General features: G+C 34.7%; 1 protein-coding gene across 1 annotated transcript in view; it reads left to right on the plus strand.

The window, feature by feature from the left end:
- The window catches only part of NDUFS4 (NADH:ubiquinone oxidoreductase subunit S4), a 112,537-nt gene that overhangs the window by 46,366 nt on the left and 39,203 nt on the right, over positions 1 to 26,968 (plus strand). The window contains exon 2 of the mRNA XM_032395239.1: positions 1,228 to 1,306. Coding sequence (XP_032251130.1) covers positions 1,228 to 1,306 — 79 coding nt within the window. The remainder of the gene's footprint in view (positions 1 to 1,227; positions 1,307 to 26,968) is intronic.

Here is a 26,968-nt window from a genome sequence, read left to right on the forward strand (position 1 = left end):
AAAGCCTTTTCTATTATCAGTTGTCTTTAAACTATGCTATTAGTAGATAGATTTTCTATAAAATTGTGTACACCATAGCTGTTGAAAGTTGAACTATTACATGAAGTTTTGCATCAGGTATTAGTGTTTATGTTGTGTCAAAATTATGATGGTGGTTTTACTTCATTTAAAGAAGAAAGAACTTGGGGCATCTGGGTGGCTCAGTTGGTTAAACATCTGCCTTTGGCTCAGGTCCTGATCCTAGGGTCCTGGGATTGCTCTCCCTCTGCCCTTTCCCCCAGCTCGTGCTCACTCTCTCTTTCTCTCATATAAATAAATAAAATCTTTAAAAGAATAAAGAAGAAAGAACTTAATACTTAAAACCAGTATTCTGTTGGTTTTGAAATTTGAGTCATGATTGTATAGGCTAACTTTTAAAAAGAGAAATCTACATAGGATGTCTTAATGTTTTGGAAATGTAAAATGTTAAACTTAACAATCAGTGACAGTACGACATTTGTTAGTATAGAGTACAGTATGTATCTGAAGTAAAAAAACAAAAAACAAAAAAACCTGTTAGCTTTAAGTAATTTCTTTGGGATGAGGGTCCGGTGATGCTAATATAAAGGAGCTAGATATGGTGCCCATTTTATTTCTGACTTAATATTTCTATTTTAGCTATTTAGACTTTCTTCAATTCTGTGAATGAGATACAGGACTAAACTAATAACATTAGTTAAAATGATCATAGAAATCCTTTCTATTTCAACTACTTTTGTTTTGAAATTAGAGTGAAGAAACTTAACATTATATAATTAAATTCTGTTAATATTTACTTTTGGCCATGAAGTATATGATTGAGATTTTTTTCTTTCTGATGGCGGTCATTTAGGAATCAGCATTCTGGAAGGATTGATATAGCTTTGCATTTTTCGTCCTAGTAGTGACAAACTAGCTACTGTACACTCATGGAGTATGGTACTTGTCACTGACGGCCTGTCTGTGACAGAGAGCCTATAGACTGACATAAAGTGCAGCCTGTTGTGAACTCCTAAGTGAGTCTGCCAAAAACTCAGCAGACAGAACTAATTGGGGAGAAAAAGGATTTTTGTGCCCTCTTCTCTTTCTTTCTATTCTTTTTTGTTTTATAAGACAGATATTGTTAAAGTAGCTCATTTATTTAAGATTTGTCTGCCTCTCTTTTCTCATCGCATGGATCATTTTTTAACTTAAAGTCTTGCACTGCAGGTCGTTAAGCACTTCCACATGGAGGCTGGCACAAGACCAAGCTCAGGACACGCAACTCATAACAGTTGATGAAAGATTGGTAAGAATTTTCTATTATATGCTGTTATGATTCTGCCTTCAGGGTTCTTTTTGTACAATAGCTTTTCAGAGTGGTGTTTTTGCTTCTTCCAGGTGAGTGATTTGAATTTGAATTTCTAGATTGTATATAAATTTTAAGAGAAAATATTCATCACAAAAAGATAATTTGTGTTAAGCATTATACACAAATATTAAGTCATATGCAGATATTAAGAGATTAAAATTACAAAAGGCTTCATTTTGGGGGTGTTTATAAGTCAGAACATTTTAAATTAATGAATACGAATTAAACATTAATATGAATATAAATATAAATGAATATAGTTTTTTATTTTCTCACTATACTCCTGTTTAAGTTGTAAGACACTAAACTTAAGTATATTGGGTTTTTATGGAACCAATTATTGTTGTTACTGTATGTATATATGTGTGTGTACACACACATTACATTTCTCCATTATGCATGAGAGATTACAACTAGCAACAAATAAATAATATTCTGTTAATCAGTAGCAGATAGAATTATGGTAACCATCACTTAAAAATTTTTTCTATGTGTGATGTTACTTTAGATGCAGTTTATTATTTATGCTTATATTGTAAAATAGCATATAAATTTTGTAATGTCTAAGACTTGTAAAAATGTGTAATAGTATAAGCGTGCTTTTTCATTTTTTATCTGGTTTACCATTATCAAATGTATGGGTGTGTTTCTTAACCACTCTTCTTCCAGTTTTACATTCTTTTATCATTCAGTTTTGACTCTGTAAGCATAATTTAAAGAATAGATCACACTTAAAGATCTAAACACTGTTTATACCACTAAAGATATAAACAGATATATAAATAGTTAAAGTAAACAGACAGACAATGGATAGGTAGTTTGGAAAACTCCGATCTTATGCTTAAAGCTGGTTGGTTTTATCTTTAAACTGTCTCTTAGATCTGCTTGCTGACATTGCCATCATCCTAGTCTAGGCTACCATCATCTTTCACCTAGATTGCTGCAGTAGTTTTTGAATTGATCTCTATAGATACTTTAATTGTCCTTTAATTCATTTTCCAAAGGATAAACAATAGTCATTAAACGCTGGTTTTTTCACTTCTTGTGTAAGATCCGTTGGTTTTCTTACTGACCTAAAAGTAAACCTTAAAATCCTTACATGGTTTTTGAGGTTTTGGATGATTAAAGTCCTCCCTTCCTCTCTAGGTTAATCTTATACCACTGTGTTTTATACACTGTGCTCCAGCCACACCAAGCCTGGAACTTGCTGTTCTTTCCCTGCTTCAGGGCATTCACATTGCAGTTCACTCTGCCTAGATGGTTTTCACCAATCCCCTAGCTCTTATCCAGGGACCTTCTACTTATTCTTCAAAAGTTGATCAACACCATTTGCTTAGTCAAGTATAAAAATGAGACAAGTATGTGTGTAAGAGGAGGATGATTTCCATATACCATGCGTTCATTAATTAATGTACTATTTTAATTTTTCCAGTGACCCATGTTTTACACCCCAAGAGATTGCCTTCTTGTTCTAGTATTGTGGGGTTTATTCTTCACAAGATTTTCAACTTTTATAGAGTTTATTAGTAATGCTTCTAAGTTGTCTTCTTTCTAGTTTGAAGAATAAGTGAGGTAGCAATCCATGTCTCTAAACAAGGTGCTGTGAGTCATATCAGAGAGGTATACAGACTGCTTTGCGTTTTATTTTTTATCTCATTAAATCAGTTGTATACTTTCAATGAATTTTGTTGCCCTGTATAGATTTTTCCTAGCTTTGTTATGTCTTTCTTGAAGTGTATTAGTCAAAATGTCTATTCCAGCTGAAATCAATTCAAGTCTTATTTACAAATTATTCATAGTTACTGAAGAAATATTTAAACAGGTACTGAAACCTGTAGGTAATTTTCAAACATGAGTTTTATTTTTATTTATTTATTTATTTTAAAGATTTTATTTATTTATTTGACAGAGAGAGACACAGCAAGAGAAGGAACACAAGCAGGAGGAATAGGAGAGGGAGAAGCAGGCTTCCCTCTGAGCAGGGAGCCCGATGTGGGGCTTGATCCCAAGACGCTGGGATTATGACCTGAGCCGAAGGCAGCCACTTAACGACTGAGTCACCCAGGTGCCCCTCAAACATGAGTTTTAGCCATTCATTTAGGTTTATATTAAAATGCAAATATTAGATAATCAAATAGGTAACATAATGTCGATAGGGTTTTCAGGTCTTCTTATTCCCACACACTACCTACTGGGTGAAAGGTTCAGTTGATAATATATTGACAAGACAAGTGGCTGAAGGGTACTTCCAGAAATATTGAGCAACTGAAGTTGATTATATTTGCATTTTGAACAAGAATTATTCTAAAAATACATAGTAACCTCCCCCTCCCCCTGCTCCTTATCCACAGGGGATTTGTTCCAAGACCCCCAGTGGATTCCTGAAGCCACAGATAGTACCAAACCCTATATATGCTATGTTTTACCTGTGCATACATACCTATGATAAAGTTTAATTTACAAATTAGGCACAGTAAGAGATGAACAACAACAATAGTGAGATAGAATCATTATAACAATATACTCTAATAAAAGTTATGTAAATGTGGTCTCTCTTAAAATATCTTATTGGCCTGTACCCACCCTTCCTGTGATGCTGTGAGGTGAGAAAATGCCTACGTGACGGGATGAAGTCGGGAATTACGTAGGCACTGTGACATAGCGTTTGATATATTTTCAGATACGTATGTTAGAAGGAGAATCATTAGCTTCCAGACCATGGTTGACTATGGGTAACTGAAACTGCAGAAAGTGAAACCGTGGATTGGGTGGTGCAGGAGTGGGGGATCTACTGTATATCAACATTAATGATAAAAATACTTCAAAATGTGAAGTAAACATAAGTATTTTAGAAGGAGATGTGGGAAGCAGCATTTTAACATCATTATTATGTAACGTAAACCAATTTATTAGCTAAGAATACTATTTTAATTACTCAACACTAGGTTACTATTACATTTGTACCTGAAATTGGATAAAAGCTAGTATCTTAATTGTAAGGTAAGGGATTTGGCCATTATCATGATCTGTATTGGATATTCTTACATAATGCATTAAAATTAATATAGGTGATGCCTCTTACAGTCCAGGGCTTAAGCACGTGGACTAAACTTAGTTGGGGATAAAGTTTTGTTATTATTGGAAAATGGGTCCCAGGAATGTAAAACCAGAGGATAACTTTAGATGTTACATAGTTATATTTACTGAATCCAGTTATTTTTCATTTAAAAGATAGTTCAACTTTTTATTCAAGAGAAATTTTATGGGGAAATCCAATAAGTAATTAACTAGATAAAAGATGAACTGCTGGAGGGTGAAGGTTAGGAACATGAAGGAAGACTTGTAAGCCTTCTCCAAGACAGTCTTCTTGGGGGACTTTATAGAGTGAGAGTTAGAAAGATAATTTAATCTTCTGTCCTTTTTATTAGACTGAACAACTTGTTCTCAAACTTATGTTTAAAAAATTTCCAGTTAACTGGTTCTCATTTCTTTTGAGGCTACTCTTTATATTACTAATCAGCTCTAATTATTAGAAAGCTATTTCTTACTGAGAAATAAATAGTCTTTTCAACAAATGAAGATGGAACAGTTGTATTTCCAAATGTAAAACAAAACAAAAACCTTCATCCATACTTCGTACCATATGCAAAAACTAACTCAAAGTTTTAAATGTAAACTCATAGTTCTAAATGTAAAACTAAAAACTATAAAACTTCTAGAAGAGAATGTAGGACAAACTTTGTAATTTTGGGTTAGACATGTATTTTATTTTATTATTATTTTATAAAGATTTTATTTATTTGAGAGTGAGTGAGCGAGCAAGAGAGAGCACAAGCTGGGGGAGGGGCAGAGGGAGAGGGAGAAGCAGACTCCCCGCTGAGCAGGGAGCCCAACGTGGGGCTTGATCCTGGAACCCTGGATCATGACTCAAGTCGAAGGCAGACACTTAACCAACTAAGCCACCCAGGCGCCCCTTAGACATATATTTTATAGATACAAAGCAAAGTGTAATCCATTTTTTAAAAAACTATAAAGTTGGGGGGTGCTTGGGTGGCTCAGTCGGCTAAGTGTCTGACTCGATCTCCGTTCAGGTCTTGATGTTAGGGTCATGAATTCGAGCCCCACATTGGGCTCCACGCTGGGTGTGGAACCTACTTTTTAAAAAAAATTAAGTTGGGTTTCCTTACAGTCAAGAGTTTCTGCTCTTTGAAAGATTGTTAAGAGAATGAAAAGACAGGGCACAGATTAGGAGAAAATATTTGCAAAACACATATCTGATAAAGGAGTTGTATCCAGAAAATCAACAACACTTACAACTAAATAATATGATATTAACTCAAATAAAAATGAGCACTTTACCCAGAAAATATTCAGATGGCAAATGAGCGTATGAAAAGATGCTCAACATCATTAGTGATTATGGAAATGAATATTAAAACTACACTGAGATACCACTGCACATTTATCTGAATGGCTTGAAAAAATTGACCATACCAAGTGCTAGCAAGGATGCAGAGCTACTGGAACTGTCATAGAGTGCTGGTGGGAATGCAAAATGACAGCCATTTTGGAATATAGTGTGGTAGTTTATTATAGAGTTAAATATATACTTACCATATAACCTAGCAGTCTCACTTCTCAGTATTTACTCAAGTGAAATGAAATCTTACGTTCACACTGAATCCTGCATGCAAGTGTTTTTAATAGCTTTATTCATAATTGCAATAACTGAAAACACTCCAGCTATACTTCAGTACCTCTATATAGTAAACTTTTACTCACCAATTAATAACAAATCTGGATGAATCTCCAGTGCGTATATTAAGTAAAAGAAACCAGACTCACAGGCTACCTACTGTATGATTCCATTTATTTGACATTCTAGAATAGGCAAAACTCTAGGGACAGAAAATTGATCACTGTCAAGGTTGGATGTAGGAAGCAGAATATACTAAAAAGGGCATTAGGAAATTTGGGAGGGTGATATAACTGTTCTGTATCTTGATTATGGTGTTGATTCTTTTTTCAAAACCCTTATTTTTGTTTTTTAGAGATTTTATTTACTTGGGAGAGAGAGAGCAAGCACAGAGGGAGAAGCAGAAGCAGCCCCCTGCTGACCAGGGAGCCCGATATGGGGCTTGATCCCAGGACCCTGGGATCATGACCTGAGCTGAAGGCAGACGCTTTATTGACTGAGCCACCCAGGGGCCCCACAAAACCCTTATTTGTATTCATTTGTTTAAAAAAACCATAGAACTGTAAGCTTTAAAGGATAAATTTTTTTTATTTATGAATTACATCTCAGTTTTTTAAAAGGGGGAAGATTGTTCCTTAATTTGGTGTTAATCTTCCTTTTTTTTTTTTTTTTAAGATTTTATTTATTTATTTGAGAGAGAGAGAGATAGTGAGAGAGAGCTCGAGCAGGGAGGAGAGAGATAGGCAGGCTCCCCGCTGAGCAGGGATCCCGATGCAGGGATGGATCCCAGGACCCTGGGATCATGACCTGAGCTGAAGGCAGATGCTTAACCGACTGAGCCACCCAGGTACCCCTAATCTGCCTTTTTTTTTTTTTTAAGTTATTTATTTATTTATGAGAGAGAAAGAGAGAATGCGTGCGCATGTGAGCAGGGGGGGAAAAGTAGAGGGAGCCGGAGAAGCAGGCTCCCAGCTGAGCAAGGAGCCCGATGTGGGGCTTGGTCCCAGGACCCTGGGATCATGACCTGAACTGAAGGCAAACTCTTAACCAACTGAGCCACCCAGGTGTCCCGCTAATCTGCTTCTTTATAAGTAATATCCATTGGTTCAAGGTCTGCCCTATTATAGAGGACATGACATTTTCTACATGACGGCCTTCTGTGTATTTGAAAACAGCTCTTTGGTCATCCTAACTAAGTGGTTCTCAAAGAGTGGTCTGGGCAGGATGGAGGTGGGGGGTGGCCCAAGACCCTCGTAAGAGTCCATAAATCAGACTATTTTAGAAAATTATACAAATGTGTTGCCATTGACATTTAAGTTACAAAAGCAATTTTTTTTTTAAAGATTTTATTTATTTAATTGACAGAGAGAGAGAGAGAGAGACAGCATGAGGGGAACACAAATAGGGGGAGTGGGAGAGGGAGAAGCAGGCTTCCCACCGAGCAGGAAGCCTGATGTGGGGCTCGATCCCAGGACCTTGGGATCATGACCTGAGCCGAAGGCAGTCGCTTAACCAACTGAGCCACCTAGGTGCCCCCAAAAGCAATTTTGGTACATCTGTGCTGCTATTCATTTTATTCTTCACCTTCTTGCATTCGTGATTAAAAAAAGTACAGTTTCACTTAATGTCCTTGATGAATCAGCAAAAATTATTAATTTAAAAAATTTCAGTGCTGCATAAACATCTTTTTATGTTCCGTGTAACAAAACAGAAATCATATGCATAAAACACTTTTGCTGCATACTGAAGTACCGCAGTTGTCTCAAGCAAAACACCTGTATGGTTGAGTTGCTGTTGCAAACCAAATTTAGCCACATTTTTCGTGGAACACCTTTTAAGTGAAAAAACAGTAACAGATGACAGACAAATGATGGTTATTCAATTTTCAGTACATGGCAGACATTTTCTCAAAAACTAACTTCAAGGAAGTGTTGCTAATATAAACTGCAAGATTTCAAGTGAAAATTAGAATTTTTGTAAAACTTGATTCTACCACTTAATCTGATTGAGCTTGACATCTTTCCAATACTTAAAGACTGTTCTAATAGGATTGGTGGGGTATTAATGAATGTGATTTTTAAAATATTGTGTAATGAAATATGCTAACAATTGGAAGATGTGCATACCTCTCTGAAATAGTATTTTCCATACGACCAATGTATGTTATTATAAAATCATGCATGGGTAAAAGTTTCATTTAAAGTGCAAGAAAGAACAATGAATTTAATGTAACTGGTTATGAAAATATTAAGGCTATTAAAATATTGCTCCCTTTTCTAATTACATATCTGAGGATGGATTTTCTTCATTTATTGAAACCAAGACAACTTAGCACAACAGTTTGAATTCAGGAACAGATGTTAGAATTCAGCTGTCTTTTATTAAGCTAGATATTAGAGATTTTCAAAAATGCAAATCATTGCCACTCTTAGTTTTTGAAAACGTTATTTTTCATTATGTTATTTATGTAGATACATAATCGGTTTATTTTAAATTAAGTATATATTTACATTTTTCTCCATTTTAATTTCTTATATGGTAAATATCTATAGATATGTCTCATATAAATAAAACCTCATTGGAGTCTCAGTAATTTTTAAGCATATAAAGGAGTCCTGAGGACAAAATGTTTGATAATCATTATCCTAAGTCTTCTCTTTTCTGGGTTAAACATCCCCAGGGCTTTGATTCATTTCACATGAGTTCCAGTTAATTCATCATCTTGATTACCTTCCAAGTTGACCAAATCCCTTTTAAATGTTGTTGCCAGGATTTCTTATGATACTCCAGAGGTATGGTGCAGGGTATGGCAGGGATTATTACCTCTATTCCTTTTAATCTCAGCAGTTCTAGTAAAGCAACGTAAAATTTAGGTTCTCATACTTCTTCCTTAATGTGGATTTCATGGAGAGCTAAAACCTCAGATCCTTTTTTATTTGTACTGTTATCAAGTCATGTTTCATTTCTTTCATCTTAAATATGTGCTCCTTTTATTTTTTAACTGTTATTCTTAGATTAGCTCAAACAGCATGTTCATCAAATGAAGCTTATCACATCTGACAGGCCGAATTTAATAAAATGTTTTATTCTGGGCATCAGTTGTATATTGACAACATGTTTTCTGTTTTTTTTTTTTTTAAGACATAGAACGTAGAGGGGGTAAATCTGCCTGGCATTTTCTTTTTTTTTTTTTTTTTTTAAAGATTTTATTTATTTGACACAGAGAGACACAGCGAGAGGGGGAACACAAGCAGGGGGAGTGGGAGAGGGAGAAGCAGGCTTCCCGCGGAGCAGGGAGCCCGATGCGGGGCTCGATCCCAGGACCCTGGGACCATGACCTGAGCCGAAGGCAGACGCTTGACGACTGAGCCACCCAGGCGCCCAACCTGCCTGGCATTTTCTAATGTAAAGAATCTATTCCCTAATTTTAGAACTATATACAGTGTTGACGTACTAGAGAACAAATCTTCAGAGAATAAAATGGCATTCCCTGGATTACTGTTAATAATAATTTTTTTGTCAGAGCACATGGTAGATTTCTAATCGGTCAGTCTTAAGAATGTCTTCTCTTGTGCATAAACTGTCTTTTTCATTTACTAATAAATGAACTAGTAAAATTTTAAATATCAAAAGAGTAGATGACAGTATTTTAAAAATAATCTTGTCCATTTATGTAGAAGCACAGTGTTAAAAAAAAAAAAAAAAGCTTTTTGTGGGTTGCACCAGTATTATTTCCAAATATGAAATACTTCCTAAAAATAATAAGTAAAGCTTACAAATGGTTTTTTGGCCCTTAGTTTTTGTTGCAGGAGTTGCTGTGTCATGGAGGTTGGGTGAAGAATGTCTTTGCATTTGTGCAAGAGTAACTTTTTTCTTTTATGCCACCTTAGCTTCATTTCCTTCCAGTACATTTGACGAAAACCTAAGTCCCATGAACATGTTGTCTTTCTGTATTCACTTGGACTACAAAAAGAAGTTAAATTTTCAGTACTCTTTAAAGATTTTGTGTAGGTGCTCCCCCACAAAACAACCAAAACATACATTAAACCTCCATAGGTATATTTTTGATTTGTTTTTTTGTTTGTTTTAATCATTTTTATTACCTCTTTTAAATACCAATTCCTGTTTGTCACAGTTACTTATATTAACTATATACAAAAGTAGAAAAATAACCTCATAATATGTAAGAATTTTCAATTAATAAAAAATGTGAAATGAGCTTTAATAGCTTGTACATTAGTATATTCTGTAAAATTATGTTGGCTGCCATATTTTCTTCATTTTTCATTTATTCAATAAATATTGGGCACTTGTGTGTGCTAGGCATATATGTAAATTTGAATGGCTTGTTTCCTTTTAGGTGCTTATTTGTTTAAAACCTATTAAGTACCACCTATTTTAAATCTTACAAAAGTATTATGGTTATCCATTCATCCTCAGCACAAATGCATATGAAAAAGGAAACTTTATTTAGCAGTCTGTAATACAACTCAAGTTGGTTGAAGGGGAGGGATGAGTATTGTTTCTAAGCTTTTTCTTGAGAAGTTGCAATATACACTATTATTGTAATAAGATCCTAATATATATTTTGTTCATTTTATGTAGTCTGTATTTATATCTTTAAAAATAAGGTGTGCATGTAAAATAGAATCAGTGTTTTGAATGTTACCAATTTGTTATTTTACTACTTGAGGGTTTCTTCCAAAGAACAGTAACACAGCAGCAGTTAAAGCTTTGTTACTTGCTGATAATTTGCTGTATGTAATTGCTATTTGATTAAGTACATGGTATTAGTAGCACAGTCAGTCAACTGGGTGATGATACTGCTGTTTTCGAATGTCTGTTAGCAGCCGCAAGTTATTTAATAGAATTTTTTTTGTCACTTTAATAGGTTTAAAATTTTTTCATTGCTTGAACTTGCTCTAAGAAATTTGTGAAAATGAATGATGTTTTCAAGCCTTCAGAAATGAAACAATTCTTTGCTACACAAGTATTTGTTTTATTTGTTTTTGCTTCCTAACTTATTAAAAGTTTATAGCTGAAAGCTTTTATAAGTCTGCAAACTTGAAATAAAAATCAGTCATTAAGAGGTGGCCAGCACGAAAAGATAAACCTAAGTTAAAGGCTTAGATTTGCTTTGACTGCTTGCTTTTTTGGTGGGGGTGGGGGGTCAGTTTTCTTTTGGTGAGATTACTTTTGGTGCATGGCAGCGCTATCTCTGCTAGATTATTGGAAGGACTAGTGTCTGCAGTTGGGGTTATACAGCCTTCTAGCATCTCAAGTGTCTGTTTTGTCTGGACTTTCCTCACGCAGCATTCTTGTGCAAAAATTTCAAGGCTTTAGTCTGGAGCACTGGGTCAAAGGATATGTCTCTTTGAAGGGTAGACAGGAGTTTTTTATGTTTTATTCACTAAGTAGTATTTCATTTTACATCAAAGAATAGCAGTCTTTGAGAACCTTCCATGGTGGCAGTTTAGCATTTGGTTTTTTTTTTCTTTAAGACTTTCACTAAATATGGAATAATGTTTCTTCGTGTTTTTCAGTCTACAGATGCTTATTTATATTCTTGTATTTAGATAAGACTATTAAAATAAAAAGAGAAAAAGCATTGACTATAAATGTTAGTTTGCAATATAGTTTTATGTTTTAAAAACAACTATAGTTTTTTTGTTTTTTTTTACAATGTACTTCTTTCTGTGGTTTTACACTACCCATTAGCTACTGAAAAAAATTGTTGAATAACCTTTAAAATTGTAGCGATACTGTTGCTTAAAATTCTAAAGAAGTATGACTAATGATTCTGGAAGTGTAAATTTTATAATGAAATGGCCATTATTTAATTGGCCTTTTTTCAGGCACTATTTTGTGTGTGTGTGTGTGTGTGTGTGAGAGAGAGAGAGAGGGAGAGACAGAGAGAGAGAGGAGGGAAAGGGGAAGAAATACTGATTTTGGAAAATATCAAAAACTGTGAAGTAATGAAAAATGTAAAGATTCAGTATGGCTTAGAAGAAATGTTCTTCCTACACATTTGGGATAGGTTAATCAGTAAGTATATTTTGTACCAATAATATTAATCACATAAATGATTGCTTATATGTTTAGAAGGTTATTAAATTGCATTTAATATTCATATCGTATGATATACATACCTAAGCATATGGTCTAATATTAAAATAGCTTATTTTTATGTTTATAGATGAAACATGCTCTTAAATTACTGAAAATTTATCTAAATAGAGTCAATTGATCATTTAAAATAGAAATATTTCTACTCTCATTAATATATTAACATATTGATTTTAAAACAACTTCAGTTAACTCTTACATTTATTATTGATTAAAACAAGTCAGATCATTTATTGTTTAGTTATTTTAAATAAAATTATATTAAGTACATAACTTTGTTGTCTGAAACACACTCCCAATTAAAATAAGTTACTTTCACATTATTATCAAATTATATAAAACTTGTACTTATTAAGTACTTACAGAGGAAATAGACATTAATAGTTTTTATATGCGGACAGGAACCATTTAATTTAAAATAGAGAATGATCTTTCTATATTAAAATTGTTTAAGGAACGAAAGATCTTTCCTCTACATTATTCAGCCATCTCTATTATCTGTGATTCTTCAGCAATTAAAGCAGATTTATTTTCCTCTTTGTTCCTACTTGGAATACTTGAACAATGCTAGAGAATTGAACTGACTGGACTGTTTTATCTTTCAAAAGCTTTAAAGTTCTATGTACCAATTAGCAAAATACAGTAAAGGTTTAAACTGTTAATAGCCACAACATCTTTAATGCATAGATCTGTAGTATGCTAGGGCTGTATAACAGTTCTCCATTGTATGTCTCTTTTAAGGAGAGTAACTGTGTCAGTTCTTTTCTTGCTTTACTACCTGCTGTGTATGGAAATTGTGTGTAGTACTTGACACTTGCTTTCACGAATTTAAAATTCTTGCATGTTATTATGTAGGAGCTTTGGCTCTCAAAGTAGAATTGATAATATTTTACTTGTTTGGATTTTGATTAAGATTTCTTGGTCATATTTTAGAGATTATACAGTTTATATATGAAAATACATTATCTGTTTTTCTTTAATGAATTCAAGGTACATAAGCTGTATGTTATCTCCTTGGAAATTGCTTGTCTAATTTTATTCATTTGACTGAATATAATTGGGAGGACTCATCAGTGTTTATATCAAAATATGTAGATACATGATTTATACTGTGTTTGAATATAGGTGGCTTTTTTGATTGTTGGCTTATTTGGTAGTAGAAAGAGTATTTTGTTTTTAGAGTTACTGCTTTTTTAATTGTCCAGCTTACTTGAATAATTTCAAAATTCAAGAATTCATCCAAATATCTGCTTCAAACTTGTTAAAGCCTGATGTTCATCAAATTACAGTAAGTTCTTAAAGAATGCAGAGGTGAGAGGAAGTGAAGAAAATGGGAATAACATCTTTTGGTGGCAGTTACTTTTTTCTTTCATCGCATGTGTCTCAGGGAATAGAATTAGAGCAAAGGAGAATGCAGACCTCAGAATTTGAGACTAGCAAACTATTCTGTTTCTGTGTTCAGGCTTTTTAATTTTATATGATTTAGTCTGTGCTAATTCTAACTCTTTAAAATACCACTTGCAAGCTTGCAAATATCATTCATGTTTTACAAGATGAGGAAGTTTAAAAAAGGGTAGTGATATGGAACCCTTACTGTATGCAGTGTACTGTCCTCACAAAACTCTGCTTCTTCATAAAGCATACTTTTCAAGAGTGTATGAATAGGCTTTTTGTTCCATTCCTGTTTCATGTTTAATACTTCTTTCAGCTTTGAGTATATTGCATATTAGTAATTGAGTAGGTTTTTTTAATTTTAAAGCTTCCACTAAAATAGGTATAAAAAATGATCTTGGCAACACATAGGACATATGTTGGGCTGAGAACGTTAATGTAATTTCGAGAACCGAGGATCTGATTAGTGTACAGATTTGCATCTATTACAGTGATTACTAAGCATATATTGTTATAATTAAAATCTGTCAATTAAAAAGATTTTTAGACCTAATTGAGTAGTTTGAGATTTGACATCCAAGAAATTAAAATAAGGTTCCTAATTTAGTAAACATCATAATGTATTAAATGGCTGAGGTGGCCTGTGCCTAGAGTGTTTAGAGAGTAAAGCTATTCTAGGGCTAGGAGTTTTCTTTTTATTTATTTATTTATTTATTTATTTATCTATTTATTTATTTATTAGAGAGGGAGGCAGAGGGAGGGTCACAGGGAGAGGGAGAGAGAGAATCTTAAGTAGGCTACACCTCCAGCACAGAGTCCCATGTGGGGCTCGATCTCACAACCCTGAGATCATGACTTGAGCCGAAATCAAGAGTTGGGCGCTTAACCAACTGAGCCATACAGGCACCCCTAGGGCTAGGAATTTTTTCTTTCTTTTTTTTTTTTTTCAGGAATTTTCAACTATGACAGTCTGTAATTGTTTGTGATGATCCTGCAAGGGATTTTTTTTTTTTTATTTGTCTCTTATTTTTAGCATAAAATCTTAACTGTGCTTTTTCATTTGTTTATTCCATTTTTTGAACATATATGTATTTGTGTATATGTGTGTGTGTGTATGTATATGGCACCATTATTGAGCACCTATATATATTATTTGAGCATATAGCTATAAATATGGAACAACATTGTTGCCCTTAAAGCTTATATTTCATGTGTAAGCATATGCCAACTTTCTAAATAATTAAGATACTTCCATAGATTAATGAATGTTACAGAAAAAGAGCAAGGTGATGGGATAGAGAGTAACTGGGGGGGTTTGGGTAGAATAGGGGTTATTTATAGGGCAATCAAAGCAAGCCACTTTGAGAAGGTACGGTATTTGAACTAAGATCTGAATGATGAGAAGGAGTTAGCTATGTGAGAATCCAAGAAGAACATACCCGGCAGAGGAAGAAGCTCACTCCAAAGTGTAAACCAGCTGGTAGTAGTCAAGAGAGAAAGCTGTGACATAATGAAAAGGGGGAGATTAAACAAAATGAGGTCAAAGAGGTAGGCAGGGATTGGATCAGTACAATTTTTAGGTTGGTGGTAAGAAGTTTGAATTTTTATCTTAATTATAATGGGAAGCCATTTTAGGGTTTTAAGTAGGAAAGTGATTTGATCTGATTTACTGGTCAAAAAAGCATGAGAATTACTTAGCTGTTAATGGTTAAAGATCACGTCAAAGAAGCTCAAAGGAAGTGGTTCATTTATTGCCATTTTTATTTACTCCTATGCCTTTTTTTTTTACATTCATGAAATAATTTTTATAGTTTTCATAAAGTTTCCTACATGAAGTTTTCTACAAGTGATTGAATTTTTAACAGCCATTTTAAAAGATCCTGGTTTTTGTCTTTGCATTTTAGATTTTTTTACATATGGTATAACAATTCAGTGATTCTTCCTATTAAAGAATCTTCTGAATTTGAAATGTTTTTTGTTAAAGATCATATTGGGACCTGAAATAATAAATTTATCTCCTTCCTCTAATTCTCCACTCTCTCTGGCCTGCCCACACTCTCTCCCCGCCCAGTCCCCCCAAAAAAGAGGGAAAAAGTGGAGATCTGTCGTCACTGTGAAGGAAGATAAATTAACTGAGCTGCTGTCCACCAAGTAGGTGCTGACAAAGCTCCACATACATTTAAGCTTCTGTACCTTGCTTCAGCTGGTGGTGTGGGCCAATGGTGATGGTTGTCTGTCTTCATCTTAACTTTGACTCTGCTTCTCTCTCTCTGTGCCATTCCTTTCTCCCTCTTTCTCTCTGCTTTTTGAGATTTGTCTTTCTATCCAGTGTTTGTATAGCTATTTCCCTCTGTCTTTGTGACTCTGTTCATTTTTCTGACTCTGAAGCTGGCAGTCATCTCTCTGACTGTTTGTGTTTCCCCTTCACCCCTGTCATTTTCCCATTTCAGCAACTGGCTATAAAGAAATATGGCTTTGGACATTATCATTCTTTTCTTTTTTCCACTCCTTTATGTCTCTTCTACTCTTCTTCTTTTTCCTCCCTTTCTCTCCTCTATTCCACATTTCTGTTACTTTTGTCCTTTTTCTTCTTACTTCTTCTTTCTTCTTTCCTTCTCCTAAAATCCTGGGAGAGCTAAATCAGACCTAGAGAGGAAAGACAGAGATGGCCCTACCCTCTAATAGCTTTTCTTCTCTCATTGCCTTAATTCCCCCTTTGGGAATGTATAGGACTTTTGAAGACATTTACGAACTGGAAAAAGAAACGCCATGATGTGTACATTATATTATTTGAAATTTTCACCCTAGTGAGAGACTTTGGGACACTGGAAAGACTGTGGACTGATTTATAGATACAACATTAGATCTTTAAATCCGTTCTTTTAGCTGTAAGACTTTGAGCAAGTTATTTAACTTCCTTGTCCTCATCTTACAAAATTAAAACACGTTTTCAGATTTGTTTTGGAAGTTAATTGAGAATATCTACATTAAACAAGAGGAGATACAATATCTTATTTATTTCATCAATCAATAAAAGCTCTTTTCCTCCCTCTTTTCCCTCCTATGTGGAGTCATTCGTGTGAAGAGAGAAACAAACTGGAATTATGATTGTTACCGTAACTGAATTTGAAGTAACTGAGATATTCTGTCACATTTCTGCTCAGACACTGAGTGCTAGGGGATCTTGGAGCAAAATATTGACCTCAGTTACAGTGGTCTTAGGTTAATATATCAGTTGTGTTCATTTGTCTATGTATGTGTGTGTGTATTTAATAATTTTTGTTATGTAACTTGCCTTTTTCTAACAGCCTATGGCATTTTACTAAATCATCTTTGATATTACTGTCTCATTAACATAGTTTCTGACAATCAGTTGTGTAGATGTATTGATATATAATTATCGTTTCAATGAGAAATTTCTTTAGTCATTTATAACCTATTTTTAATGGGCATTTTAAACTGTATTACTCCAAAGAAGTTTCTGAAGGCCTTATTCATTTTATTATACATTATATTCAGTCATTAAACTGTATGTAGTTTAAAAACTTTACTAATTTTAACAGTAAAATATACACATTGTAGAAATATTAACCTGGAAATGTAAAAGTACAAAGAAAATGAAAATCATCTTTAATTTCAGTCTTGGTGATATTACTTCATTTTTATATGAATATTTAAGCGCACCAACATCCAGCATATTTATATGTAACACAAATCGTGCTTTATAGTTTGATATCCTGTTTTTTCATTTTATTTACATTATATTGTGAATATCTTTAAAATTATTCAAAGGTATAATTGTAAATGGATATATAGTCTCCCATTGTATGGCTATACCATAATAACATCTATTGTTATACTTCCCATTATTTAAAATTTTTCACCATTATACACAATGCTAGAATGAACAACTTCATACCTAAGTCTAATCTTCTATAACATCTTTATTTTAGGATTGATTCTTTGAGTGGGATTACTAAATCAAAGGGGTTAGTATTAATATTTCAAATATTTTTTGATACCTAAAGATAATTGTTACAGAATACTTCTAGAGGTTTTTACTAATTAACTCTATATAATTTTAGGGTTATGCTTCTTCATAGCCTGTGCTGTTTTCTTAGCATACATGGTCCAGTTCTATGGATGCCTTTCAGACTCTAGCACATGAATATAACAGATTCTACCTAATATGTCTAAGAATTAGAAAACAATAAAAACACATAATACTTAAATGCATTGAAAATACTTCAGAGTTTAGTACATCCTGAGGATCAACATTATGAAGTTAGCTATCATTGTACTATCAGTTTCTGGATATGCAGGTTGATGAAATTTTTATCATAAATATATATAAAATGCATAGCAGTTAGTACTATTGCTATTACTATTATAATACATATTAACAGAGTTGTTATATATGAAACATTCTCCCTATCTTATATGTCAGTCTATATTCTTTCTCATTCTTGTTCCAGCACCTTTCCAGAACAGTGCAGGGTGATCATCCTTAAAAATGTCTATAGTATTTCTCTTTGTCATTTATTTGGTGAACTACATTATTATTGATTTCTAATTTAATTTAACTTTGTTGTAGTCAAAAACACACTCTGAATTCAGTTTTGAAATTTCTCAAGACTTTTTTTTATGGCTCAAAATGTGGCTTACTTTGATGAATGTTCCATGTATACTTGGAAAGAATGTACATTTTCTAGTTTTGGGGTTTGGTGTTCTGTTTCAAATTTCAATTGAGTTTTAAGTTGGGCTAATAGTGTTCAGATTTTCTTCATCCTTCCTAATAATTTTGTCTCTATCTTCTGTCAGTTACTGAGAGTAGTGTTAACATTTCAGCCTATAATTTGTGTTTCTTATGTTGGTCATTTTTTTGCTTCACTTATTTTGAAGCTCTACTATTAGATGCATAAACATTGAAGAGTGTTATGTGTGCTTGATGAATTGATGTTTTTATCCCTTATGTAACGTCCCTCTTTTTCTGGTGCTAATCCTTATTCTGGAGTCTGCTTTGATGATATTAATATAATTGCTCTTGTTTTCTTACTTTTGCATGGTGCATCATATTTCACCCCTTTACTTTTAACCTATTTGTGAGCTTATATATATTTTTTAAGATTTTATTTATTTATTTGACAGACACAACGAGAGAGGGAACACAAGCAGGGGGAGCAGAGTGGGAGAGGGAGAAGCAGGCTTCCCACTGAGCAGGGAGCCTGATGCGGGGCTCAATCCCAGGACCCTGGGATCATGACTTGAGCTGAAGGCAGACGCTTAACGACTGAGCCACCCAGGCGCCCCTGTGAGCTTATACTTAAAGTTTGTCGTTTGCACATGTAGGGATGCCAGGGTGGCTCAGTTGGTTAAGCATCTGCCTTGGGCTCAGGTCATGATCTTGGAGTCCTGGGATTGAACCCTGAGTTGGGTTCCCTGCTCAGTGGGGAGTCTGCTTCTCCCTCTGCTCCTCCCCACCACTTGTGCTCTCTCTCTCTCAAATAAATAAATAAAATCTTTAAAAATAAATAAAGATAAAGTTTGTCACTTGCATATGTATATATTTGGCTCTTGCTTTTATTTTACCTAGCTTGACAATCTCTGCCTTTTAATTCTCATGTGATTTCTCTTTTTCTTTCTTTTGGCGGGGGGCAACTTCACCCATTTCTTTCTCTCGTCTCCATCTCTGACAATCACCAGTGACCATTTTACTTCTTCCTTTCCTATTGGGATGCCTTTTTCTTGCCTAATTGCTCTGGCTAGGACTTTCAATACTATGTTGAACAGAAATGGCAAGAGGGGGCATCCTTGTCATGTTTCTGATCTTAAAGGAAAAGCTTTCAGCTTTCTACCATTGAGTATGATGTTAGCTGTGGGCTTATTACATGGCTTTTATTATGTTGAGATACATTCTCTCTATACTCACTTGTTGAGAGTTTTTAAATGCTTTTTTTTGCATCTATTGAGTTGATCATACAACTTTTATCCTTCATTTTGTTAATGTAGTATATCTCTGTCACTGTGTAATCTCTGCCTTTTAATTCTCATCTGATTCCCCCCCTTCCCTTTTGCCTTTATATTTTAGATTGAATACATTTTTAGAAACCTATTCTATCTCCTCTGTCAATGTTTTATCTGTACCTCTATTTTTTTTAGTGGTTCCTTTAGGAATTACAGTATGCATTCTCTTTTTTCTTTTTTTTTAAAAGATTTTATTTATTTATTTGAGAGAGAATGAGAGAGAACATGAGCGGGGAGAGGGTCAGAGGGAGAAGCAGACCCCCCGCTGAGCAGGGAGCCTGATGTGGTACTCGATCCCGGGACTCCGGGATCATGACCTGAGCCGAAGGCAGTCGCTTAACCAACTGAGCCACCCAGGTGCCCCAGAGTATGCATTCTTATAAGTTTTTACATTCTGCATGAACTAGTAATATGTCACTTTACATGTAACATAACCTTGAAACATTGCTTTCATCTGTTACACTAGCCCTTTGTGTTAATGTTGATATACATCTTATTTCCAAATATGTTACAGGCCTCATAGTAAATTATTAATATTGCTTTAAACAATCAGTTATCTCTTTTTCTTTTTTTAGTTTTTTTATTTATTTATTTTTGAGAGAGAGAGAATGACTGAGAGAGAGAGAATGAGAGGGGTGAGGGTCAGAGGGAGAAGCAGACTCCCTGCTAAGCAGGGAGCCGATGCAGGACTCGATCCTGGGACTCCAGGATCATGACCTGAGTCGAAGGCAGTCGCTTAACCAACTGAGCCACCCAGGCGCCCCAACAATCAGTTAATTTTTTTTTTTTTAAAGATTTAATTTATTTATTTATTTGAGAGAAAGAGAGAGAGACAGAGAAACAGCATGAGAGGGGAGAGGGTCAGAGGGAGAAGCAGGCTCCCCGCTCAGCCGGGAGCCCGATGTGGGACTCGATCCCAGGACTCCGGGATCATGACCTGAGCCGAAGGCAGTTGCTTAACCAACTGAGCCACCCAGGCGCCCAACAATCAGTTATCTTTAAAGAAACTAAGAAACAAGGAGAAAAATCTTTTTTTTTTTTTTTTTTAAGATTTTATTTATTTATTTGACAGACAGCGAGAGAGGGAACACAAGCAGCAGGGAGTGGGAGAGGGAGAAGCAGGCTTCCCACGGAGCAGGGAGCCTGATGTGGGGCTCGATCCCAGGGCCCTGGGATCGTGACCTGAGCCAAAGGCAGACGCTTAAAGACTGAGCCACCCAGGCACCCCAAGGAGAAAAATCTTATATATTTACCCACTAATTTACCATTTTTGGTGTTCTTCATTCCTCCATATAGATACAGATTTCCATCTGGTATCTCTTTCAGTCTGAAGAACTTCATTTTAACACTTCTTGTAGTGCGGATCTATTGGGACAAAATCTCTTAGCACTGTGTATCTGGAAATGCTTTTATTTTGCCTCTGCTTTTGGAAGACGTTGCTCAGGCTGCCATAACAAAATAGCGTAGACTGAGTGGTATATATAACAGAAATTTATTTTCTCATAGTTCTGGAGGCTAGAAGTCTAACATCCAAATGCCAGCATGGTTGCTTTCTGGTTAGGACAATTTCCAAAGCTTGTAGATGGCTGCCTTCTCACCTTGTCCTCACATGGCGGAGGTGGGGGGCAGGGAGAGAACAAGAGAGAGAATGCAAGTGAATGTGAGCATGTAGGTGGGTGTGAGCAAACAAGTGCTCAGGTTTCTTATATAGGTACTAATCTCATTATAAAGACCCGACATCATAACTCATCTAACCCAAGTTACTTCCCAAAGGCCCATCATGTCTCCAAATGCCATCATATTTGGGGTTAAGCCTTTAATACGTGAATTTATGGGGCAAGGGGACACTGAATGTTATGGACATTCTGTCCATAACAACCTTCTCATTGGATATAGGTTAAGGTTTCTATTTTAACACTTTTAACACTTTAAAGATGCCATTCCATTTGTTTTTTTTTTCATTGTGGTAAATATACATAACATTTTAGCCATTTTTAAGTGTACAATTCAGTGGCACCAGTATCTATTACCAGAACTTTTCATGATCCCAAACAGAAACTCTGGACCCATTAAATAATAACTCCCCATGACCCACTTCCCCACAATTCTGGTAACCTTTATTATACTATCTGTCTCTATGAGTTGGCCTATCATTGGTTCCTCTTACGAATAGAATCATACAGTATTTGTCAAAGGGGAGAATGGTCTGCAGGGAGTGGGAGAGGGACGCTGGGTCTCACACTCTGGAAGGTACCCAAAGTCCCCTTTCTGCTTTTGTGTTCTCTGTTCACTATTAATAAACTTTGAAGTAAAACTGGTCTTGGTACTCATGTTGAAAATCAGTTGACCATATATGCAACAGTTTATTTTGGGGGCTGTCTGTTCTCTTTCATTGGCCTGTATCTGTCCTTGTACCAGTACCACACTATTTCAAATACTATAGCTTTGTAATAAGTTTTGAAATCAAAACGTTTTCATCCTCCAACTTTTTTTCAAGATTGTTTTGAAGCAGAATTTCCATATGAATTTTGTGATGAATTTTTCTGTTTCTGCAGAAAACATCACTGAGATTTTGATAGAGTTTGCATTGAATCTGTAGATTGATTTGAGTAATGCTATCATCTGAGTATTAAGACTTCTAATCCATGAACACGGCATGTCTTTCCATTTATTTTTGTCTTCTTTAATTTAAGCAGTGTTTTGTACTTTTCAGTGTACATGTCTTTCACCTTCTTGGTTAAGTTTATTCCCAGGTATTTTATTCTTTTTGATACTATTGTAAATGGAATCGTTTTAATTTTCTTTTCATATTGTTTATTGGTAGCATTTAGAAACACAACTAGGTTTTGTGTATTTTTTTTTATCCTGCCACTTTGCTGAACTTGTATGTTAGCTCTAACAGATTTTGTGGGTGTATATGGAGTCCTATAAATCTGTGAACAGAGATAATTTTACTTCATTTCTATTTTGGATATCTTTTATCTTGCCTGATTGCTCCTCTTCAGAATTCTGCTTCACAAATGTTTGTTACCTCACCAGCCCTGAACTCTGATTACCTTCTCTGCTTTGAGACTACTATGTTCTGCTTGGGCCTCACAATGGTCTGCAGTGTACTTCTAGGCATAACGCTGAGACAGTTAAGGACTACATCATGAATTCTTCCTTCAGGGATTACAGTATGATTCTGCCTACTATCCAGTTGTCCAATATCTGAAAATAGTTGCTTAAAATAACTTTCCCAGTTTTATATGGCAAGAGCAAGTCTGGTAACAGTACTACATTGTGACAATTCTTTTACAATGATGGCTGTGTTAATGAATCTTTTCCTTTTTTTTTAACCTACCTTTAACAATTTGTTCAGTTACTGATTCTCTCAATTCTTTCTATAAAACATACTTACTGAAACCTTAACACACTACATACCATGGCTTAATTTAGGTTTCATTTTAATATACTACGAGACTTCAGCTCTCAGTAATTGAGTCATATGCTTATCAAGACTCAGTTGTGTTTGTTTCCACAAGTTTCTATGCCAGTCTTACTTGAAATTGTAATTACATAATTTAATTGAATACTATGATCTGATTGCTATATAGGGAACAAAGAAGTTCTGTTGAATACTTTGAAAAGACAATAATGATGAATTTCTAATAAACAATTTGTCAAATTAGGTGGAGGCGAAACAATTATAAAAGATTGTCATGTAAAAGGAAATCACAAAATTCCAAACAGATTTTGGACCCATAGTGTTTCATAAATGTCTTTATATTCTAACTTCACATTTAAGAAACCAAAACTATAAATTGTAGGTGACATATTTTCTTGGTAGCCTGTGGAAGAAACGACACTTGGAATTTAATCACTGGATCTATACTCAAAAGTACTGGCCCTATTATCAGTTTATTAAAAGAACGTATATGTATGCTTTTTGAGTTACAATACAATGTTTAAGGGTGAATGTATATGTAGGCACACGCATGCACATGTGCATGTATGTATTTACTTACTTAGGGGTCCCCTATTGTCACTAATATTGTCAGTTGACTGTCATTTCCTAAGTCAAAAAGGAGACTTCTGTTGGCTACTTTCACTTTTATTCTTACACTAAATAAGTTTCTTAGGTAAAGAGGATTACTAAATCGTTATTATGCTGGGGAAGAAGAATTTATTCTGCCCTTCAAGGTCCTTCTAGATGAACTAAGAATCAAGTTGACACGAGACAGATTAACAGGAGAAAATCAAATTTAATAGGGTGTATATGGCAAGTCACATAGACATGGAATTCCAAAGACAGTTGAGCAATATGATGCTTATATGAGCTAAGGAGAGGGGTAGGAGTGAGGATACGAAGGGGAGAAAGACCATTAGCGGGAAAGTAAGAAGAGATGTTTTAAAAAAACCCCAAAAGTTGCCTCATTATATAGATAAGTTTCTTAGGTAAAGAGGAATCTGTTAATAGCTCTCTTTCTGGTACAGGCAGGCAGTTAAGGGGGAGGTAAAGAGCTTTTCCTAAATCTGCTGAGTTTTGATTGCTTTTAATTCAAAATAATGTTCATGCCAAATTGGCCCATCTTGAGTTGGCCTCCCGTTGGTCACTACAATTACAAAAAGATTGTATATTTGTATGATGTTCCAGAGTTATATTTGGGGCAGTTAATTAGATTTTAGGTGAGTGTTACCTTCTCATTCTGGTTTCTTCTGGTAGCTGCTCTTATAAGGTAACATAACATCATTTGGGTTAATTTTGAGGAAATTTTGCTAATTTTTTGCTTTGTTTTTATGAGTCAGACACCAAACTCATCCTCTCCTTTATAGTTTTGTGTGAAAACACACACTAAATAAATTCAAACCAATTAATATATACCTGTGTTTCTGAGTCTTGAGAGAATAAGTGGAAGTTGGCCTACCTTGTTCGTGGCAATATAAAATTTGACCACAGTTTTGGAAAGCAATTTGGTAACATTTCAGGGACCATGAAAATTCATATAACCTTTGACTTCATCAATTCCACCTTCAGTGACAATTAAAGAAATTAGTTTACTGGGATTTTCATTGCAGTATACTTGAAAGGCAATAATAATGAAACAATTTGATTTTTCAGTAATGAGGAATTGTTGCTGATTGATTTATCATAGCCACTAACTCAGGAAATAAATGGTTGAGTCCCAATACACTGCCTCAGCCAACTGCTCTGTCCCAGGGATTCCTGAGGGGGCTGGACAAATCAGAAGAAGCATTGCTTCTGGCTGGGTTCGCCAGCACTATTACTGAACAAACTCGTTGCAAGAGAAGCCAGTAACTCAAGAGACAAGGGTTTGGAAAAGATAAAGGGAGAAATTTAATTCAGGTGCCAGCAGCCTTTGGAATTGGCAGGCCCAAGCCTTAACCGCCTACCTCTTTGCTGGCAAAATGGATACCTAGAGTTTTATAGGGAGAGTTTGGGGGTGGGGCTTCCCTACAAGAAAGCAAGCAGAGAGTGTATGATCGTGGGTAGCAGTCAGTATGTGTTTAGCCCATGATCCTATATGGGCTGGGAAGGGGATGTGTGGGGTGTGGTCTTCTAGGTATTCCTTTTGCTATCTGGGCTTTTCTGGTCTGGTGGTTGGAATGTTCTAGTCATTACAAAATGTCTTTGTCAATGCCTCAAAAAAGTGCAATAAGAAATAAGCACAATGGGTTTTAGTTAGAAAATGAGTTAAGTGGTCTTGTCTATTTCTGGTTAACTATTGATGCCTATAGTTTAGCAAGAGGGCTGACTGACAAAATTGGCTAAGACATTGTGACATATCAACTTAACAGATTTTTAATGAGGCCATTAAAACAAATATGAACACCGGGTAACTACATGTTTAAAAAGGTAGTGATGTGATACTTAAAAATAACCAGTGCTAAGTATTAAAACTCTCTAAAATGGATATGTATATAGATAATTATTGATAGGTAAAACAAGAAAACAGTTGCTAGGGTTTTAAGTGTACGGATATATTTTTATAAATTTCTCATTAATACTGTTACAGTGTTCACCAGTATCTTTAAAATCGTAAGTATCCTGAAGGAATCATCTTCTGTGTCCCTCTTTGGTCAGGTATTTTCTGATATTTTTCACCTTTAAAACCTGATTTAATCCTTCCAAACAGTGCTACGACACAGGCTCTGTGATACAGTTTTTCAAGTAGGAAACTGACATGCAGAGAGTTTAAACAGCGTGTCAGTACTGCACAGGTAGCAGATGGTGGCTGGGGTTCCTCCAGATTTATCTGAATTATACTTCCTTGCTCTTAACCAATATTGTATTTCACAGTATGATTATTTAGTTATTTCTCCCACACATCACCTCCAGCATGGGTGCACAAATTGTAAACTTACTTATTCAGGAATAAAGTTTTGTCTTTATATGCTCTGCAGCCCCTGGCTTAATTAACTTGACATAGTAGGATCTTTGATTTGGAGTTGAAACAAATAAAGGTAAATTATATCTTATTCTTTCAATTCCATGAATGTCATAGGCTTACCAGTGTGTTTTAATACTTAACCAATTTAAGATATATTTTACTCAGTGTTTTTGATGTGTACAACAAATGAGACATTCAGCTCTTTTTAAAAAGCTACATTTTTCTCTCCAGACTTGAAGCAACTTACTGACTCTTAATTACAAAACCCTTTGTTGTATTTTGATTACTAACTCAGTTTTCAAGGAAGATAGATTTTCTGCATCTTAACACCAGCTTCCTATTATTTATTCACCCTGTCCTTTTTAAAAGTTCAGTATTAATTTTCATGAAAATAGAGATGATATTTGTACTGTTTTGAGCATTGTGTCCAGTACCTAATGCTGAAAACTATGTTGAGTAAATGAGATACATTCTTTTATTGTCTAAGATAAGCACTCTACATATATTAGTCATCATTTTACCTCGCTTAGTTGATTTTATAGATGGTGAATTAAGAAAAGTTTATTAATTTGCCCACAGTTGTGGGTTGGGATTCTTCTAACCCAGTTTGACTCAGCCCTTTGCTTTTAACCATTGCTCCTGCTCAGAAGGATCTAGGAGTAATGAAGATAGTTGAGATTGAGAAACTGTCTCTAATTCTTAGTTTTTCGCTTGTTTTATGATTTGCAGTCATTTGCATGTTACTATTTCTATCTTAACATTTTATTTAAAACTTAACTTTTGGTTTCATGATAGCCTTGCCCAGTATGAAAAATGTAATGTTACATTCCAACACTTGTTTCATCACCTGGTTGGATTCCCACATCAGTGTATTTTTGCAATTTTTATTTGTATCTGAATTTTTTTTTTTTTTTTTTAAGTGTCTATCTTTTTTTTTTTTTTTTAAAGATTTTATTTATTTATTTGAGA

This window comes from Phoca vitulina, unplaced genomic scaffold (genome assembly GCF_004348235.1).
Source record: "Phoca vitulina isolate PV1807 unplaced genomic scaffold, GSC_HSeal_1.0 scaffold83, whole genome shotgun sequence".
Classification (NCBI taxonomy): domain Eukaryota; kingdom Metazoa; phylum Chordata; class Mammalia; order Carnivora; family Phocidae; genus Phoca; species Phoca vitulina.